The sequence below is a fragment of the Hetaerina americana genome, unplaced genomic scaffold (genome assembly GCF_022747635.1).
Source record: "Hetaerina americana unplaced genomic scaffold, ioHetAmer1.1.p SCAF_9, whole genome shotgun sequence".
Classification (NCBI taxonomy): Eukaryota; Metazoa; Arthropoda; class Insecta; order Odonata; family Calopterygidae; genus Hetaerina; species Hetaerina americana.
The window spans coordinates 660,294-676,260 of NW_027287538.1; the positions used below are offsets into that span (position 1 = coordinate 660,294).

At 44.6% G+C, this 15,967-nt stretch overlaps 1 protein-coding gene across 1 annotated transcript in view; it reads right to left on the reverse strand.

The window, feature by feature from the left end:
- LOC139698686 (uncharacterized) overlaps positions 1 to 15,967 on the reverse strand; it is a 617,592-nt gene that overhangs the window by 497,349 nt on the left and 104,276 nt on the right. The window contains exon 2 of the mRNA XM_071597559.1: positions 12,226 to 12,355. Within this exon, the coding sequence (XP_071453660.1) occupies positions 12,226 to 12,355 (130 nt within the window). The remainder of the gene's footprint in view (positions 1 to 12,225; positions 12,356 to 15,967) is intronic.

The following is a 15,967-nucleotide window of genomic DNA, read 5'->3' on the forward strand; positions in this document are numbered from 1 at the left end:
AAAATGATTTTTTGAAGTGCTTCGAGGATTGGAAAAAACTTTGGCACAAGTGTATAATATCTAATGGAGATTACTTTGAAGGGGAAAAAATGATTTTCATAAATAAATAAATAATTTTTTTTTAAACACAAAAGCCGCGATACTTTTTGAACAAACCTCGTACACCTAATAAGATAATTAAGAGATGAAGTTATATTACGAATTATCTTGAGTAATATTTTCATCCTGGAGGAGACTCAGTTCATCAAGTTTTGATGGGATACACTGTAAGAAAGGAATGATTGCTGAAAAAGGAAATTCGCAGTGCTTCCAAAGCATTATTTTGATAAAAACGTTAGAATAGAAGCGGAACCTGGAGTATGTAATCCTGGTAAAGGGGCAAAAGTTGATCAGTAAAAACCACATAATGTGCATGGGATTTAATCACCTGTGAGATTTGCAAGAGTGTCGAGAGTCTGAGATGCGGGCGCAGGGATTGGATGTTAACATCGAGACTCGCGTCATCCAAGTAGAAGTCTTTGCGTGCTTTCGTATCCGTGTTATCTGCAAGCAGTTTGGCGCCTCATCCATGATCGGACAGGGACTTTTACTGTAAGAAACCCGACTTAAAGGACGCAGCCCAGGCCATCACATTCCTACCCCGAGTTCTGCCCGTTAAATATTGGCGTTGGAAGCATGGCCTCTTGACTCCAGGGCAGCACACCTGCAGGGATCGGGCGGGTCAATCCAGCGCTTTGTGCCTACGAGAGACCGGAGGCACGTCCCGAGGAACGGCCCTGAATGAGCTTCCCTCGTGTGTCCCTTGTGGCCGACATCCGTGGCATATCCGCGACGGGTGCAGGACGATCAGTAGAATTGGATCGGCATCCAGTGGAACGGACTCACAGATCACTACGCCCGATTGATCCTTTGCTATACTCATATACAAGCAATCATCATATGAAATGCCCAGCCCCAGAGCAGTTCATAGATAGCCGGCACCAAAGAGGAAATCCGTCCAGCAGGCCAGTGTAGTCATGGCGAAGGTGGTGGTGGATAAAGAGAGGGCGTTCATGAGGTCCAAGGGGGTTGAAATGCAAGGGCCCGGGCTTCACCAGTGGGCCTAAAGATGCCTTCTTATCGTGCTCCCTCCAGGGAGGCGGGACATGGATGCACCGCCGGACGGCTTAAGTAAAGACACGTAAAGACGTTTCGTCGCTTCTCGACACTCTTCGTTTCGAGCAGGGTGTAAAGGGAGGAGAAGAAAATAATGACGAAGGAGTGGAGAGGAACTTCCGCGAAGAAGCAGAGATAGAATATCGAGTCTCATTGAGACTGGGGGAGATATTTACAGCGTGCTGCGGAAAAGAGAAGGCTGAGGGGCCGTGGCCAACTAGTGCCCGAGTCGTAATTGAAGAGGGAATGCGGAGTGTGAGGGGATGGTGCGATGAAGGGCGGATGCAGCGGCGATTACTTCGTGCCCACGGCCTCACTCCGAAGGGCCCGAGCATTGGGGTCGGGGTACATTCGAAAGCCCGCACTCGACCGCCTGGCACTAATAATTATTTAAAACAAATCTCGAGAGAGTATTTGGATCGAGCAAATATGCTCGTAATCCTCTTCGATCGATTGGACGTCCCTCCGGGAGCGATCGGAGTAGAGTTGGGATGCCCGGAGGAGCGGATGGGATCGAGCGGCGACGGGTGTTTGCCATCTGCGTACTACAGATTTCTGGTCGCTGTGCGAAAGTGGTTTCCCAATCCGTCCCCCTGAACTCCCGCGCTGCTGCATCAGCGACAACACCCCCGGGGAAAAGCCTGAGTAAGGGAGGTGGGGCGAAGGAACGGGGCGGGTTTATTGGGAGTTGGTGGATTTCCGATGTAAGATACCGAAGGGGAGAGGGTTAGTGTGCGTGCGTGTTATTGAGGGGATTGGGCCTCGATGGATGCGGGGACCCTCGGAGGGCAGGTGGCAGAGGAAGGGAGGAGGCGGGGCCACATTCAACGGCAGCCGCCCCTCTCAAACCTCCCGAAAAACTTTCCCCCCGGCTCAGGTGAAAGGGTTAGGGGTTGATTTCGCGACCGAGCCCTCTTCTCACTCCATCTGCCTTCGCACCCCTTCTCCGGAATGTCTTTTTAGCGGAAAGCCTTAAAGCAGTCGGTCCTTTTAAACGTCGTCGAAAGGGCGGGAGGGACGGGGAAAGTGCTACGGACATCGTTTTTTTGTCGGAATTCGCCGCAGGGAGGGTGGGAGGGAGGGGCTGCTGCTATTGGGTTGCACCATAATAAAGAGAGAGATTAGCGGGCGATGGGCGCCTTAATGATGTATCAGCTGCTCGTCCGCACACTCACGGGAAAATGAAAATAATGGCGCGGTCGGCCGGTAGAGGCGCTCACGGTGGAGGAGACCGCTTCCAAAGCCGTCGCCGATGGAATCCGAAATTTCCGATATGCCACTTCTTTTCGGCTGAAATACCTAATAAGCAAGTTATTTTTAGACCGGTTTCAAATATATTTAAACAGGAGGTTCCCTGTCTGAAGAATTTTGGCATGGTGGCGTTGAACAACCGAACAGGGCAACGATTGGAGGGAACCCATATATTTCCAACTTTTGAAAATTCTCTCTTAGATAAATCACTCCACCTCAGTTACACAAAACTGAATCAATAGCATCGAAACATGGCCTTTAATTTCAAAAAGCTATTGGTTTTCGTGTGCTATATTACATTTTCGAGTCTTGAGCATCCATAAGATTAGATAAATGAAACCATAAAACTAAATCAGGCTCCGTCATCGATTTAAAATAAGGAAAATTATTCGCTTTGAGCAGGGGTTATATATGAATTGATATCCGGGCCCACTGGATCATGGATCATTTTTAAATGAATCCATATAATGTGAAAGCGGTGCCAAGTTTAAGAGAAATATAGATATTATTTCGAGTGGGGTAACTCAAAAAGTTCTTGTTAAATGTTGATAAAATTTACGGCAAATGAAACGTCAACACACAAAAACAGAGCGATTTTCCTTGTGTGCCGACTGGAAATTATGACGTAAGTACCATAATATAAAAGATGCTAGAAAATATCATATGAATTGAATGACAACATTTTTGTTTACGTAACTTGGTAAAAATTTGCAAAAGTTAATTCTTAAACCTGTATTTTTTTCACCTCTACAAACATCTACCAAATGCTTCCACGTTGCTCTCCAGGATGACCACCTGGAGTGTTGCATACTCGCGTGCACTCGTCCTAAAACTCCAGAAAGCAATCAAGTCTTACGCTCGAGTCACACATCTCATCGTTATGAAGAGCCAAAAGTTAGAATCAGCCAAGTCTTGCCTGTGTGTAGTTATCACAGTTATTTTCAGAGCAGAACAGAATGCATCACGCAAATATTCCCTGCAACTTAGGCGAAAGGAATTTAGCTTCATCAGAAAATTATTTCCCTGGATCCAGAAAAGATCGTATTCCACGAGGATTCACGCACCCGCATTCTACCACGTGATCACAACAGACTATTATGCCCATCGGGATTAGAGACTCCCATCCATGGTGAGATCAGGAAAATAACCGTTTATAGAACATACACCAGTTCACCCAACATTCACTTCCTACATAACTAATTAGGAAATCAGAAAAATATTTCAGATTCGCAGGGTTCCCTGATCAAGCTGCCAATTTCTCACAATGGCTATTTTAAGAGTCTTCATCATGCATGAATATTTTTTGGTGTATTTTTCAATTTTATATACCAAAAATGTCTGATGTGTGAAATCTTTTATTTCTTTTAAACAGAAGAAATACTGAAACCTCGAGCCATCAAGTGCTTTTTTTGCAAAGGCATAGATATTACTTGCGAAACTATGATGCAAGGAGTCAGCTAAGCAGGGTTTAATCTTAAGATTTTTGTTTTTCGAGAGAATGCACAATAGCGATGACGCCTGGCGGTAAATACACCAAATTTCCATTTCTCTGGGAAGTAAGAAGTGCTTCGCCTTAAGGTACTCTCGACAGATCTTTTTAAATAAAGTAATGGGCCGATTGCTCGTCCATCCACTCCCGCTTCTTTGAATCTCTCGAACTCATTACTCGGGACGACTCTATGTGCATTACGCTCCGAAAGAAAAACGCTCGCAAACGCGATAGTGAGGGTCCTTTGAGTGAATCCTATCTAACAGAGCGCACCAGTTGAATCCGCTGGAAGAAACGTGAGATTGGGTATTTGTTGGCCGAGCGCAGTCTATTACATGGCCAACCATTTCGCAAGGCGCAGATTCTGATGGAATGGAGCAGGCACTCGGTGCCACTCCGGGTGTCGCCGCACTTACGGCACTGACTCAGGAATCATGCATCACGACTGAATGAAACATCAGCTGACATCGTATTCCTGGGAGGGTCTTGGAATATTTCCTCTCCCTTCCCTGCCTTCTCTTCCACATTAAGATCGTTGTAATTCTCTCGATGCTTAGAGTTTCTGCTGAAAAACATTTTCATAATTCCCCACATAGATTCAAAATACATCATGATTTTTTGGCGATATCAATAAATGAATAATACAGAGTTCATATTGATAAGCAATCGAGGAGATCAACCACTGCCAAGTCCAAGGGCGAATGAATATTAAAAGTCAGGATATGTATGAGACAATTTCTTTCGCTATCTCTTCCCAGCGGAATCTCGCAAATGTATGGTATGTCGAAAATAATTCCGCATAAATCTTACTGCGTTCCAGTAGGAGTCCACCCTTCTCGTTGCCTCGGACAATTAACACGGCTCTCGTTCCGAAAAATCATTAACAAATTTTTTCTAAGCTGAAAAATTTTCGCCGGTCTCAGGAATCTGTGACCTTGGGCTCCACAGTTAGACCTCTGGTCATTTCTCTCAAAATCATGAGCATATTGCCGATGGATGATGCCGGCACATTCCGAATGGAAGAGCTTTATTTTAATATCCATCATCAACTAGTGGCACATTAACTGACGCATATCATTGAAAAACTTCGTTTCTATCCACATAAGACGATAAGCAGTCGGATATACGTAAATGCTCAGTGCTACGAAAATTCATGAAATGGTCAATCCATGTGGGAGGGGAGAAACGGCGCCAATCCAAGTCATATCCATGCAATCAATTCCCCAGCCTCTATGCTCTTGGACCAAAAGCAATAAATTAGGAACAATGACTCCCGTTTGTCGCTCGTAATAAGATGTAGAAAAAGTGAAAATATTACGCAGCGGATTAAGACGAAAAGAGGGGAAGGAGACATGCTCAACACGGCGAGGAGAAAAGGAACGCGGAGAAAAGATGACATCTGGAAAATGATGAATGCCGTTGAGGCGAGGGATGGGGAGGGGGTGGGTAATGGCGGAAGCGAGGGGTGTAAAAGAGAGGGGAGGAGAGACGGCGGGCGAGAGGGAAAGAACGAAGCGGGGCGCTCGCGGGGAAATTCGCATTTATTACACCGCATCACTTACTGCTTCGGAGCTCGTCATCAATGCATGGTGCGAGGGGGATGGGTCGGGGAATGGAAGGGACGAAGGGGTTCAGAGGAAGACGGGACCGATTCAAAGGGAGATCATATGCTTTTTGAATTCGCTCGAGAGGGACGGAGGTTAAGACGATGCCATCACTTCAAGCCCTCGTCCCCTAGGAGCAAAACATCGACGCGCTCCCGATTCGCATTTGATGTGCGAGAGGCAGGCGTCGACTCTCTCTGCAGAGGTGCAAGCAAGCACCAGGAGAAAGGCATTTCAAAATTAACATAACGTGCAAATTGTCGATATTAGACAAGGCGCTCTCGTGGCGGCAATGCGATCTCCTTCCAGTCGTCGGTCATCCCTATTTCGACGTTTGCTTGGCTCCGCATCTCGACACCATCTATCCTCCCGGTCGGGCCGATTGTCATCGCCCGCGTATGGCGGCGGCATGGTGCGTGGATTGGTGCGTAGAGTGTCCGACCCATGGATCGTGGCGTTGGAATCCGAGCGACTTCTCGCCCGGCCTCACCGACTCCTTGGTCCGGCATCGCCCCGGGCGGAATGCGTCCCTCGGTGCGCCCGGGAAGTGGAGAAGGGAGCGACCCCGCCCAATAACCTCATTGATGCGTGTGACCTGGGCACTCCTCAGAACGTGATGCTCCACGCCTGGACATCACCACTGCATCCGCGATGATTAATGAGTTAATCGCCGATGTAGCAAAACACGCATTTCGCTTTCTCCCCGCTCATATTTTGGAGAATGTTAAGACTTGTGCATACTTTCAAGAAGTTTCTCTCAGCTACTTCTCTAAATTTCCAAGAAACCCCATTCCAACAAGCGGGTTTGCGTGAGAATTATGGAAAACATTTGTCGCCAAAGGGGTTAACTAAATGGAATTTACACAATATATTGAAATGAAATGAGTAAATGTGTTATTCCACACACAATCAAGTGCGTGTGGAATTAAAGGATTACTTATTTCATTTCAACTGACAAAATGGTTTTCTTCAATGCCATCAGCAGCCGTTGTCTTACGACCTTGGTGGGCAAGAACTCATTCCAAGCACCCATAGTTGAGTGGTTATCAGAAGAGAATAGAAACTTCATACAGGTGATATTTTTAGCGCATAAATCATAACGGAATTAATATTAAGTTTTGACATTTTGAAAGAATTCCAATTTCTGTTCTCTTTTTGCTACTGATCAGTCGGAAAGGCCATTCAAATCCGGAGCAGTAGCAAAATCAATGAACATGTCATGCTCTGCCGTTATAAAACATGACCTCGTGTTTTAGCGGTTCCTCTCATGTTGCATGTATTCTCTAAAATATCAGTCTCCGTTAGATGTACTAAAATGGAATGTCTAGTCAGCATTGGGCTTATCTTTTATGAAGGCTATTTGATTTACCTTTGGTGGAATTGAATTGTTTGAGCACTTTTTTAGTTTCCAAAAGTGGAGAATGGAATGAGTACTCTTCACTGAACATTTGGGCACATAGAGCGAAGGTACTTCGATCATAAGATCCGCTGGTCATTAATATTCGCCGGGCCTGGAAACGCCAGTTGCCACGACAAAGGTTGCATTGATGAATGTTACCTTTGTCGTCGAAATTCCTCCTCTGGAAGTCAACCTTAAGGTCGAAGTTGCGTATGAGAAACAAATTTGCACTTTTCCACAGATTGATTGCAACGTACAACGCGTTTCAGTTCATCGAAGCATCTTCAGGTACCAGACCCAAATTCGTTTCTCATAACGACGAACTTCCACTGCATCTCGCCTCCATCTGTTGAATACATTCGAAGTTCCTTCTTTGCCCTTTCGAGTACGTGCATCTATTTGTGCATTTTTGTACATTTTAAGTAAAGCGATTCCGTGAATAAAATTTACATTGACAGATATACCTTAAATAATGACTTACTGAAACTGGAGGTTGTACTAGTATCGATTTGAGATTCCTTAACGAATGTTCACAGACTTCGCATCAATTCCAGCGAGTCGTCATGCGAACCCTCACCGGGGGGGGGGGGGGGTTGGCGCAAAAGCTGATTATCCCGCAGAATACCCGAGCAAAACCTCCCGTTGTTTTTGGGTTCCATCTTCACCAAACAATACTGATCTACAGATTAACCATTAGTAGTATAAGATCTCAAATGATTAATTCAACGAATTGGTGACCGATCGATTCAAACGGTCTTCTTCTACCGTATGTTCATTCACAAACTTGTTGCAAAATAGATGGAGTCCATAATCTACCGATATGGACCACCGGTAAGCTTCCGGTAAGCTTCTACACTGGAAGCTTACCGGACTAGGGATTTTTATCAATAAATTGTAAAAAGATTTTAATTATAGTGGCTCCAAATTAGAAGGTTAACAACGGAAGCGTAATGCGAAACAATAAAGTAACTCTTCGTTGTAATAAATATCATCCAAGTGAATTACGTACTGTGATTTGTGATTTCAAAATCTTTGCATCGTTAAATGAAACCCACAAAACAATGATATTATTGGTCTATTTGCCATCAATTGACCAGTCGCATTTATTATGAGTGGGTGATATAGCATTCAGAAACATCTTCAGTAAATTAAGTCCTACAAATGCTCTTCTTTAGCATGTAAATTTCATTTCACCTCTTCGCCCAAGGGAGAGAGGAAACGATGGTTATAATAGGAGTCCTCGGCATTAACGATTACACAATCAATATGTTTGAAAATCGCAATGTACAGGGTGGGTTCCTAAAGGAATGCAACTGAATTTCCGGTGCCGCTCCTATTATTTACAGTGGAATCAAACTACTTGAAATAGGTGAGCGGGGCGCTAAGCTTTTCCGCGAAGCCCATCTCAGTGCTCTCCCAGCTGTGGAAGCGGCAGGACGACAGTTATTGTAAACCTCTGCGCGCCGACCGTGTCACGAAAAAAATGGAATCGACGATCGAGCAACGTCACGCGATTACTAAGTTTTGTGCCAAACTGAAAAAATCTCTTGAGGAGACTACCAAAATGATTTGTGAGACTTACTACAAGTTTCCTACCTACTTATAAGTTTCAAGGTGATTAAAGGCCTTTAAGGAGGGCCGGGAAGGGGTCCATAAAGAGGTTGATCCTCAGGGACAGACAGTTAACGCCGCCTCCTACGTGGATGTGATGGTAAGACTCCGAAAAAGGGTTATCAGGACGAGAAAAGACATTCCCGCTGCCTCACAACTCCATCACGACAACGTCCTACGAGTCTGCAATTTCCTGGCCAAACAGCAGGTGCAATCGCTGCCGCACTCCCCCTTTATCCCTCAATAATAAAAATGTAGACATGGGATAGCGTACGAATTGTTTCCCACCGACATAATCCTCGAGGCCTAGAGTGCGCAAAATAACAGTGATTAGGGAATTGGGTTGAAGCATTGGATAAATATTTGCTTCCGCGAGTCTTCGCTCTTTGCCGAACAATTCTCGAGTAAGATGACGCGACCATTTAGGAAATTATGAGGTATTTACCGGAGTGCAAGCAAGTATAAATTCATGACGGTAGATACGAGTAAACATTCATGAAATTCAAATCTCCATGGTTTAGCCTGGATATCAAACACGAATATTCTTTCTCGATTCACCGCAGAAGAGGATTAACTATGGAGGCGAAGTGAAGGGGTTCGTATGAGTTTCTGTGGCAAAACTTGGAGCATTAAGAATGCCGGCAGGGAGAGGAGGACGGGTGGCGGGGGAGATGAAAATGGACGGGGATGTTTACCGCTACCCGTGTAACTAATCGCTACGATTTTAGATGCACTTCCAATGATTGCCTTCGTTCTTCCGTCTCGTTTTCCCCCCTCCGATCACCTTATCCTCATCGCCCAGAGCAGACTATCTTATTCACCGCATTTGAGAGAGAGAGAAATAGTTGAATAGAGATTTCAGTTGTCACAGGATTATTTATCGCACGTTGAAGCAACTGGTTCCGTAGCGAAAAGAGAAAAAAATCAAAATTTTCAACTCCTTCGAGGTATGGGAGCTGCTCATACTGAGCACGTCTTCGAAACAATTCCTCGAGCGTTAATGCCCAAAGCAGGAGAGAGCGAGTGCAGGGCCTCTCAATTTAAAAAATCAGATGCAGTACGAGATAAATTTGCCAAAGTGTAATAATAAGCCCCTCAACAGTTACGTGTGATTTCTGCCATTGCCTCTCAAGACTCAGATGATCACATCAGTGCACTCTTGTACAGTACCTAATACTCTCACGGGAAACATGAAAGGAATATTTGTCAGACAAATTTAATTAATAAAAGGTTTGTGTAAAAAGTATCGGTAACAATTTTTTCCTGAAGTGTGCGCGAAGTGCTGAATTTAGACCGTGTCGGTTGCTTGGAGTGCGCGTGATCACAGATCGTATCAGATTGGCACTGATATAAGATGACAGTGCATTATCAATTATCACTGAAAATATGGCGATGCGAAAGATCTGCGCTAAACTCGTCCTTCCGAGGGTCTTTGGACGGACGATCAAGAAAAGCAGAGTCGAGTGCCTCTGCTTGTGAAGACCTTCTGCAAAAGCATCGCGGCGAATCTCCAAGCCCCTTTCAGTCCCCTTGGACTTGGCACTGACCAACTATTTCTTATTAGCACAAGTGAAGTCCTCCCTCCCTCAAAGGAAACTATTTCTCACGTGCAAAATGAAATCATCCATCCCTCAAAGGACACACCACCATGGTGCCGTCAAAGGCGCTGGCATTCGTACCCTTGAGGACCTTCCGCCTACCAGGGAGCCTTCGAGTCGTGGAAAAGCCACAAGGAAAGTGCGTCGACGCTCTTAAGGGCTCGTGCTTTGATGAACTTTGAGGCATAACAAAATATGAAATAAATATTTTTTTCCGACATTTTTCTCGATACCTTTCATACAAACTAAGTATAATAAGAATTATACTAAATCACATTGGTGATTTAGAAGAAGTCTAAATCATGACCATTAAACTCATATGACGTTGCTAAACGGGAAGCATGAGGCTTCTTTCCAAATTTCTCTGCTTGCAAAGCTAAAATAGCATGCTGCTGGGTTCCAATTTCTAACGAAAACCGAAGTTTCGAATGTCCGTTGCCATCCAGTTGGTTGCGCCCACTAACAGTTTGGTAAATTATTACGGGAGAGAGAGATTGTCCAGCGGAGGCATACTTGAAAACTGCTTAAAAAATCTATGGAAGCCAGAATGAATTAGGAGGAAGTAAAGAGACTGACAGAAAAGGGGACGACGACATTTGAGGCTGCCAAAAATAACAGTCAATAACAAAATCGATATTCGTGGATGGCCATTAATCGATAAAGTAACAGGGCAGACATGAGCACACCATTTTATGTCTCACCTTTGGCAATGTTTGACACATGACTCAACTTATCAAAATATCTCCGAGAACAGCGATGAATTTGAATAACATTTCATCAGGAATTCAGCTGTAATTAAGACGATAATTTATGCAAGTTAAAACACCGGAAAAAATGCGAGAATATCAAAGAGGATGGTTTTTTCCGGTGTTTCAACTTACATTAAATTATTGTCATAATTACAGCTGAAATTAATCACTGAAATTAATTACAGCTTAATTACTGATGAAATATTATTTCAAAGTGTGTGACGTCCTCATTGGATGGTTGCAAGGTTCGGATTTCAGTAAAGTTAAGTGTGTTAGGCGATTAAGGTAAAAATCATGAACTATTGTTTAAATGAGAAGATGATGGAAGGGTATTTGTCACATAATAAAAATTCATAAAAAAGCTTAACTATCCACCATTATCTGTGAAGGTGCGTGTAATACGCAATGCTCTACACTTTATCCTGCAAGCTGCCACGGAAGCGTGCTGCATAGGCTGTAAGGTTACTGACATTAGAGTAATTATTGATTGATTTCTCGTAGAGACTTGGAAGATTCGACCAAATTCCACAAACCAAATATCAGTAGTGGTTGGAAGGTTTTCAATTATATTGAAAATAAACTTTCAAGCATAATTATATCACATGCAATCAATAAGTCTGATTTCCTCATCCCCCGATAAAAGTTTATAAACAAAAAAATTGTATGCAATCCAACTAGTTCATATTTAATCGCAAAAATACTTACTTCTTGGCACAGTCCTGCAACGCCACGTTAACACCTCTTCTGCGTACATGCCAAAGCGATCAATACAAGAAATGTTTGCATTTTTGCCCCTAGTACTACCGTCATAATGAGCGTCAAGGTTTAAATAAAATACAAAATATTTATTTAGTTTCTTCACAGTAATAAATATGCACCGTAAGACCGCGACTATTTTAAAATAAAGAAATATTACTCAATCTCATTAACTTCAATCCGCACCGGCAATGCTTTTTCCACTTGTTCACGATACCTTCGCACGCGTTTGCGCGCCCACATTTCAGGTGCAACTCAATGGCTGCTTGATTATCATGCAGATGGAATAGAAATCAAAGACTCAATACGGTACGTCATTCCGATGTAACACTGTGATAGAAAACCAGTTAAACACGGGAATTACTTGCCGGCATAAAAACACATGGTGTGCCGGTTTCAATGGCCTGGCGTGATACGTGCATGGAACACACTTTCCAGTTTTCCATTTCGGTGAAGTCTAATTGCCGCGGCCGATATCCGGGACGCTTACAAAGAGCACTGCCGTTTCATCAATATAGCCCAGAATAAATGAAGCTAGAATGGAAACAATTGAAGGATAATGTTTTGACGAAGGGGAACTGCACGGGTGACTTCTCCATACCACGTGACTCACCGATTGCCAGTGTCCCGTGGTTCTGCCTGCAGATACTCTCCGCTTCAGGCCACGTGACCTTTTCGCGGAAGTGGCGAAGGAATACCGAAGAATCCATGTCTGGGAGATACCAGGCGTTGCTTATGTTGACCTGCAAGGAGAGAGGTGAGAGTTAAAGATCGTGCCGACTCTACAGCGGCGCAAATGAATGCGTGAAATAGAAATCCAAACGGACTAACGAATCCTTGGAAAGAATTTCAAGCCCCGAGGTGTGGCATTCAAGTGGGCAGGAAGGCCTTTTTCCTTTGCTTCCGGTGGTCCACGAGGTTATATACACTCTTTAAACAGAAAGGTTCACCTTCGACCCAGTAGGAGCAGTATTTAGGGGAGGCGACCGACTGCTGATGTCATTTGCGCCATAGGGGATGGAGCGGGAAGGATGAAGGGTGGAGAGACACCCAGTGTCGGTATTTGCCTACTCTTAATGACGAAAGGCGTCAAGGGGTCCGCAGCTTAACGTCCCATCCGACGGACGGCGTACTCACTCCAAGTGCCCTCCACAAAGCACCTCAAGTAGGGATCGAGATACCACTGAAAAATATTCAACACCGCCGGGATTTGAACCCGGGCCCTCTGGGTGGGAAGCCGGTACGATAGCCACCGCAACAATCCCGATCCCCTCCTTCGACCTATAGATGCAAACATTTTTCTTAAACTTTTGGACAGAGTCCAGTTACGTTGCGTGGACGGGGAACATTCTAGCACTTACGAATTCAGAAAACATTTCTTGAGGAAAAAATGTTACTTTTGGGGAAGGAATGCATAAATATCTATCGGGACGCTTTCGGCGTCCACCGTTTAGAGTACTTACGGTAGCACAAGGGGAGCGTATTTTGCCAGGTTTAAAATCTATTCTACGTCGCATATTCGGTATTATTTCCAAGGAACAATGCTTCCATAGAAGACAAAACCACGAGAATGTATCCCGCATCACAAGGCAGGTCGTCAGGGACGGAGTTAGCTGCGTACCCTGGGGGGGAGTCACAAAAAAAACGCATTAGAAGAAACGGCATGCGACAACCGGGAAGGCAACTGAGTTTCGAAACGTCACTATCGGTAACTTTGCGTAGTGCAAAATTGGAAAACGTGAAATGAAACAATACTTAAACGCCAAAGGGAGAATATAGCACTCAAATCCACAAGAAAACTCCAATGAATCACAGTAGGTTAAAAAAACGCGTCAAATGGATAACCCCGTCCAAAAAACCAACAGGCCCTTCGGCTGTGCGGGCGATTCCTGTACGCGTTATACTACCCGCTAAAAGTCAGAGTGAATTCCAAGGTCAATGGGTATTCCTGATTTAGTGGGGCCAAAATGTATATATACCAGGTTATCGGCCGTAGCATCATCCTTAAAGACATTGCACATTTGTACATTTGAAGAAAAGGTGCAATAAAAACAGCTAACGACTTTGCTATCACGTTAATAAACGGAATTTATGCCATCTTGTTCGAAAACGAAAACAGAGTTAACGTAGGTTTTTGCCTTTCGTTTGAGAATATTTTCTCACTTTAAAATACGAGAGTTTTCTCAATTATACTCATACACTCGACACATTCTCTTCCATTGCAGTCTGAATCATGCCAGTCAGTTAACTTTAATTCTGGTGGAGAGCTAGCGACCTTCGTCACTCCCACGACACGTCTCTCACCGGACTCATTAGTCGTCAACGGTCATTATGATTAACGTAATCTCCTGTAACTTTTTTAATGACTTTTCAGCGTTGAAACTCACGCAACAAGCCATAGGGCAAACGAAATTTACATAATATGGGAAAGAGGAGAAAAATTCCTTATTGAATCACGTGCCGCTTTCCGGAAAGATCCGCTGGTCGAAAAACCACACAAACTTGGAGGAGCCGGAGTTTCCGGGTGCGCATCGGCCGGATTTTAACGTGGACCGCTCTTGGCCACCGCTCCATAATTATTGTAGAATACAAGTATATTTTTTATCCCAGTTATTTATTTCTAAAGGATTAACCACTGCGGAAAAAATGCGACCATTTCGATTATTTGAGCATTGAATGAGCCAAAACGAATGTCCTGCACGAACCCGGCAGCGAAGCGAAATGCGGCGGCGCAATGCGGCTCGTATTTGTTTCGATAATCTTGGTGGGAGAGAGCATTGCACAGAGCTTTATTTTGTAAGGTGCATGCACCGAAGGCTCCGGCAAGCCCTTCTCATTATGTTTTCTTTGCCACGCGGGGGTTTGTGGGGCGGGAGGGAGGTAAGTGTGTCGCCCTTTCCCCCGCGTCCCTTAAGACAACCCCCCCATCCTGGTCTCCCGACCGGAAAGCCGCGATGGGGGATGAATGGCCCCTTTCTCCCACGCGGGGAACCAGGTCAAGGTGGCGGAGTGGGAGAGGACACCCTCGCGGAATCGATGAAATGACCCCCCCATCCTTCTTCCCTCCAACCTCTCCCATTATTTGCCCTCTCAACTTGTCCGCGGTCTGGGCGAAAGCGAAGGCGGGAGCGGGCGACGTGAGATGATGACGGGTCGAAGCCCACGAAGCGAACCTGAATGCATGTTTGCAGCCCAACGGCAGGGGACGGCGTCCGAGTATTATGGGCGGGCAATAAGCTCGGACGATTCGGCAACTTACGGATATATCGACGACTATTTGACAAAGTATGTTCTTTGTACAATTATTTCTGTGTAACAATTCTTTGTATGAATAAATCTAATTGGTACCCATAAGTCACCACTTGGGTGTGTGGCGAAGAGTGATTCCACACCAGGCATGCGACATAAAAAATAATTGCTACCCAAACGATAGTTAAAAATTAATATTTAAAATACTTTTAGGAACGAAAATAATTTTTGCGAAAGCAACATGTGATTGGGTAGCTAAGTGTCAAATAATTGACCTTTTTACGGATTAGCTGTTTGAACTGCCAACTCATCAAGCAGAACAACACAATCGGTCGTAAGAGAGGCCAGAGGGAGCAAAAAATCCATTGTTTAGGGGTTGTTCAGGACAAACCGTCTGACTAACACTCTCCACCGCTCTATTAATTCCTCCATTGTTCGGAGTGAGATAGCGTTATGTTCGTATCATCACTTCATCCTTGGCGTGATGACCCGTCACGGTCGCATCACGGCGGTTCACAGTTCTTCCCCTCGAAGTTCAATATTCCTTCCTGTAATCAAACCGGTGAGTGCACCTATTCCGATAGCGGAGCCATTGGTTCGAAGGGATGCGGGGATCGAATGCGGACTCCCGGGAACTTCGGAACGTTCGAGGGACGCTCCCAGGCGTGGGTGAGCCACCGCGATGAGCAGAGGGCACGAGCAACGCTCACGCACACTGATCTTAGGAAGGGAAGGGGAGACGGGGCGGATATATTAACTACTTCTATGAACATCTGAAACAGTGGTATAATAATGAGAGCGAATGGAGAGGTCAGGAGGGCACGGACTCCAAACGGATGGAGGGGCATCCATTTGACGCTCCATTCATCCACGAGGACAAAAATCAGCGCTTCCGCCCATCACCGAGGCCGCGAATTTTTATTCTGTGACATTTAAGTTTTTAGTGAGTAAAATAGACTATTATTGCCGAAGTTATATGCATTATATGACGCCAAGTAGGCTCTGAAAACTATTTAAATTATAATCTTTGAAAAAAGTAGAATAATTTCTGTCTACCATTCAACTTTAATTCATGAAAAGCAAAAATTCCACACAAAAATTTCATG